This window comes from Limulus polyphemus, unplaced genomic scaffold (genome assembly GCF_000517525.1).
Source record: "Limulus polyphemus unplaced genomic scaffold, Limulus_polyphemus-2.1.2 Scaffold914, whole genome shotgun sequence".
Taxonomy (NCBI): Eukaryota; Metazoa; Arthropoda; class Merostomata; order Xiphosura; family Limulidae; genus Limulus; species Limulus polyphemus.
In genome coordinates this window covers 382764-388106 of record NW_013666524.1, presented here as the reverse complement: position 1 = coordinate 388106, position 5343 = coordinate 382764, and the positions used below count along the sequence as shown (strand labels likewise).

The 5343-nt window shown below is 31.9% G+C and overlaps 1 protein-coding gene across 1 annotated transcript in view; it reads left to right on the top strand.

The window, feature by feature from the left end:
- Window positions 1-431: 431 nt before the first annotated feature.
- The window catches only part of LOC106461210 (neurogenic locus Notch protein-like), a 10060-nt gene continuing 5148 nt past the window's right edge, over window positions 432-5343 (top strand). Inside the window, exons 1-7 of the mRNA XM_013921006.2 lie at window positions 432-577; window positions 1384-1462; window positions 2059-2360; window positions 2659-2975; window positions 4182-4328; window positions 4506-4657; window positions 5090-5237. Coding sequence (XP_013776460.2) covers window positions 480-577; window positions 1384-1462; window positions 2059-2360; window positions 2659-2975; window positions 4182-4328; window positions 4506-4657; window positions 5090-5237 — 1243 coding nt within the window. The 5' untranslated portion in view covers window positions 432-479. The remainder of the gene's footprint in view (window positions 578-1383; window positions 1463-2058; window positions 2361-2658; window positions 2976-4181; window positions 4329-4505; window positions 4658-5089; window positions 5238-5343) is intronic.

Here is a 5343-nt window from a genome sequence, read left to right as displayed (position 1 = left end):
GTTTGGATTAGTTTTCAGCCAAAGAGACATAAATGTTATTAAATGCTGTCACCATTCAATGGGTAAATCGGGATTTTCAGCTGGATGCTGGTAGCATCCACTCAGGTTTAAGGAGTTAAAACTGTTTCACTGAAGTAATATAATCATGGCACATTAAGTTGTCGATATTTTTATATGTGATCCAATATATTTTTACGTTTATTTGGAACAAAGACAAAATACCGCGATATACACAAAAACAATTTCACGTAAATTATTAATAAAGGGTTATTTCATGTTCAGTACAATTTTTAATATGTTAGCAAACCATTTAACATTATATGCTATTCTTATTTATCATTTCACGTAATTATTGTGTAATTGTCTAGTGAAGTGAAAATAGATCTATAAATATTATAGCTGGTTAACATTAAGAACAAAATATTATTACTTTTTTGATACAGGAATTCCAAAAGAACTACACAGCTTTTGTAAGAGACATGGGACATGCTTTGAGAACAAATTTTAAAATAAAAACAGACAGCAAAGGAAACCCAATGATTTACCTATGGCGATCAGAAGATAGAACATCTGTTGGGTGTGTATTAGTGTTTTTTTTATACACATGAAGGAAAATATTTACAGGTCTGTTTCCATACTAAAATTATACTAAAGGCTTAAAGTAAATGACTTATTGCAGAGAAGTATACAGAAATAATGTTTTTAAATTATCCAGTAACACTAAAACATGAATTTCTCTTTAAAAGGCAGGTTTGTTTTACTACAAAGTTTTACATTAACTTTTTTTTTGAAGAGTATTAAAAGGCCATAATATTTTTGCAAAATATTCCTTGGGTCAAATGATTGACTTGTATATTTAAAATCTACATGCAGTCACTTAAAGGATTTGAAAACAGATTAGTTTGTCTTAGATCAAAGCCACATTAGGCTATCTGCTGTGTTCAATGTGAGGAATCGAATCCGGGGAGTTAGTGACCTTAATCAGTCCATTTAAAATAGAACTAGGAAATACAGCTAAATAGCACTTTAAATTTAATGTAATAAGAAATTATATGGAAAAGTTAAAGGCTAATAAAAGTAATTTCAAAGCTGACAACAGTGATAAAGGTTCTTGTTTAAGTTACTTTTTCATGAAAATAGATCTATATTCTTTCCTCTATTGTACTATAAATGTATTGTTTTACACTGTACCTGGCCTTTTATAACATGCATCCTCTCTTATGTTATTTATTATATTTGTTTATATTTACTCTGTAAATTTGGATTGTATGTATTTATTCAAATTGGTGAACCCTGGGTCACTGCAGTAATAATGGCTTGATATATTCTGTTTTTGTGTGATTAATTTCAATGAAATTATTGCTAATAGTGTTTCTTTTTTAGGACTGAAGTTACTGTGGAGATTGACAACCGACGATGCGCCAAGACTGCCTACAGTGAATGTTTTCAGTCAGTAAATCAGGTAAAAATCTCTAGGCACATTTTAAGAGGTCTAAGGAGATTATTTCTTTGAAAAAGATAGATAGGAAATGAGAAGATACTGGCAAAAATGTGTGACTTGTGGATTAGAAGGAAAGGTTGCAAAATAAATGTTATCTCAATCATATTTAAAGATAAGTATATGATGTATGGGACAGCTTACCAGTGACATAATTCATTGTTGAAAACATACTTTTAATCTTTATTTGGGCTGAGAGATTCTTCAGTATTTCTAATAGTCTGTTATGACCTGTCCAAGGCATTCCAAACTGGGCCCTTAGTAAATACACAATACTATTAAGGCATTAAGTATATAAAGGTTTATTGGGTGGGGGGTCTCAGAATGTTCCTGTGATAATAAAGTTTGGAAACCCATGACAGATAGTATCATTCTTCAGTGTAACTTTGGACAGTCAAGAAATCTGAACTTAAAATTATTGCTGGAAAACTTCCTTAAAGATATAAAATTACAGAATATTCATATTCCTTGTGAACATCTGTAATATGAGATTTTTTTTTAGCTTTAATAACATGCTACTAGTTTTATTTTTGCATGATTTTTTAATAATTTTACTTCAGGCTGCCAAGTTCCTGACTGCCTCCTTATCACAAAAAGCTTTAGACACAAGTTTCCCAATCAAAGATATAAGAAGTTCAACAGAAAATGAATCCACAGATACTGCTGCAAACATTTATCCTAACATGACCTATGTGGTCATTGGTGTGATTGTCATCATCTTGTTAGGTCTGTTCATTGGAGTACTTGTGGCTCAGCGAAAGCATGCCAAGGGTATAACTTGGTTTCCTGAAGGATTTTTGAAAACAAGTTCAGGACAACATCGTCAGTCCCGGAGAAGGGGACCTGATGGACAGGAAATGAGGTCTGTGATTATGATGATGATATATGCCTGTATATTTTTTATTTATTGCACATAGGTTACTATTTTGTAGCTTGGTAGTTTTTTTTATATTATTAATTTGCTTTTGATCTATATGCATATATTAGCATTAGTTATATTATACCTAGCTAATTGTTTTACATATTTTTATATGCTATTTTATTTATAATGTAACAATTTTTGTGATAAATTATAGAAATGTATAATTAATGCTGTCGGTTTGTAAAAATATTTAGGAATCTCTAGGTATAATAAAATTGTCACTACTTCTAACCTTTAGGAACTTGCATAAACAGACATCTGTCCAGAGAGTAGATGTTGATACTAATGACAACAGTACAGTGTCTCCAGGCACTTCAGGTTGGAGTGACGATGACATGGGAGACCACCCTCCCATGAAACGAATGAGAAGTTCACGTACACCTGACCCAACTCATGGTGATACAAACACTGCCACAGAATTCGACAGCACTGACCCTCGACAGTGGACAAAACAACATCTGGATGCAGCTGATGTGAGAAATCCCAATGTTCATGCACAAACACCACCTCAAGCAGAAGAACTAGAACCAGGGAATGTAAATGTTCGTGGGCCAGGTGTGTATGTGTGTGTTTCAGCATAATGTGGGGTTTCATTTGGTATTATTCCACTCTTAATTATTTAATGGTACAACAAGAAGTTTGAAGTTATTATCTAGGATAATAATATAAATTGTTGTGTTGGATTTATAAAGATTTCTAGAATACTAAGGAATTTTACTCAAGTGATGTGTTATGATTAATAAGACATTAGTTACTTCAATGGATAAATTAAAATCAACCTTTATCACAAATTTGTTTTGCTCATATTTTAAGCATTCTCCTTTCACTGGAAAAGCTCATGATATGAACAAAATATGTTTGCAATAAAAGTTAATGTCTAAGTAACTGTTGTCTTATTTATCACATCATAAAATTCTTCTGTTATGAGAATTTTTATAAATCAATTTATATTTCAAAGTACATACCTGCCACACTAGATTTAGTCAAGAATTTTTTAGTTTGCTTTAAATTGACTCAAGTTCCCATACACCTCAAATACTTGAAATTTGTTATCTATTTTTGGTGATATCTAAACTTACCTATTGCTCCCAGCTGTTTGTTTTTAATGAATTAAATTTTAATTACAGGTAAATTGATTAAATTAAAGACACATTGATGTTTAATCGATAGTTAAAAATTTAATTGCTATAATTCTTCAATAAGGTTTACTGAACAGTGTAACTAATAAAAACAGTTACAATTATTAAAAGAAAATTTTTCTATGTTTAGAGTTGCCCATTGGTGGTATAGTGATAAGTCTGAGGACTTATAATGCTAAAAATTAGGGTTTGTTACCTTTTGTGGGCATAGCAGAGACAGCCCATTTCGTTGCTTTGAGCTTAACAAATAGGGATGTTTAGTGTACTACCCAGTTAACAATGAAAACTTTCAAAACGTTTGTAGAATCGTTTTTTATGAAATTATTGTTCTATGTGCTGGATGTGTCTGAGTGGTTAAAGTGCCCAGATTATGAACCAAAATTTATGGTTCACAACACACTTCCATAAAAAATATGGCTCTGCCCTTTGTGGTTAAAGTATGAGAGTAAATGTCAAATTCCATTATTAGATCAGACAAAAGTTGATGGTGGGTGGTGTTAGCTAGATGCCCTCCTTTTAGTTTCTTATTTCAAAATTATGGATAACTGCACAGGTAGCCCTTGTGTAGTGTACCACAAAATCTGAAACCAACCAACAGATTATCATTTTTATTTCTCTTTAGGTGGTCTTACACCTCTAATGTTGGCATCATTTCGTGGTGGTGTTCAAGATTCTGTGGATGATGTAGAAGAAGATGAGAGTTCAGTTAACATGATCCAGGATTTGCTTTCACAAGGAGCCAAGATCAACATGATCACTGATTGTACAGGTATACCATAAACAGTGCCTAACAATTTTTGACTATATGATGTTATTTAGTGATTATTTGTAAAAATATTATTAAATTCTCTGTTAATTAAACATATAATATTTCGTTTATTAATGAAAGGAGGATACCCCCCCCCCCCACCACTTAAATACTTTATTTTCAAATTAAAATTTGTAGGTGAAACATCACTCCATTTAGCAGCCAGGTATGCCCGAGCTGATGCAGCCAAAAGACTTTTAGATGCTGGTAATGATGCCAATGTTCAAGACAACACTGGACGAGCCCCATTACATGCCGCAATAGCTGCCGATGCTCAAGGTGTATTTCAGGTAGTAATTTGAACATTTTTTGTAAATTTATTTTAGTTTCTGCCATTCCTACTTGCAAGATCTCTCTTTCCTTTTTACAGAAACTAATTTCATAACTGAAGTAAAAGAATTTGAAAAAAATCATCTCTTTACAGTGGTTTGTTTGGTTATTTAGCTTATGTGTATATTTATTGAGAGATTATTATCCCAACGCTTATGATTATTAGACATTGGTATTTGATGTTAATGAAGCATTGTTTTTATTTGTATTTTTCATATATTAAGTAAATGATTATTACATGACCCTCTTGTTTTTTCAAGATGCAATATATTTTTTACCTCAGTTAGAACTCAGAAAACTTTTACATCTTGAACCAAATTAAAAATAGCAACTTGTAAAGAAAATGTATTTGTTTCATTAATTTATACCACTGACAACCCAATTTTTCATAGATACTGCTGAGGAACAGAGCAACAAATTTGAACTGCCGAATGTATGACGGAACAACACCACTCATTTTAGCAGCTAGGTTAGCCATAGAAGGAATGGTTGAAGACTTAGTCAGTGCTGATGCTGACATCAATGCTGCTGATGATCTTGGTATGCCTCATTTGTTATGATATATATATAATTAAGTTTTTACTTCTTCATTGTTATTGTTGTGGTAAAGTGATAATGTTATGTTGCATATCCGGTATAAAATTCT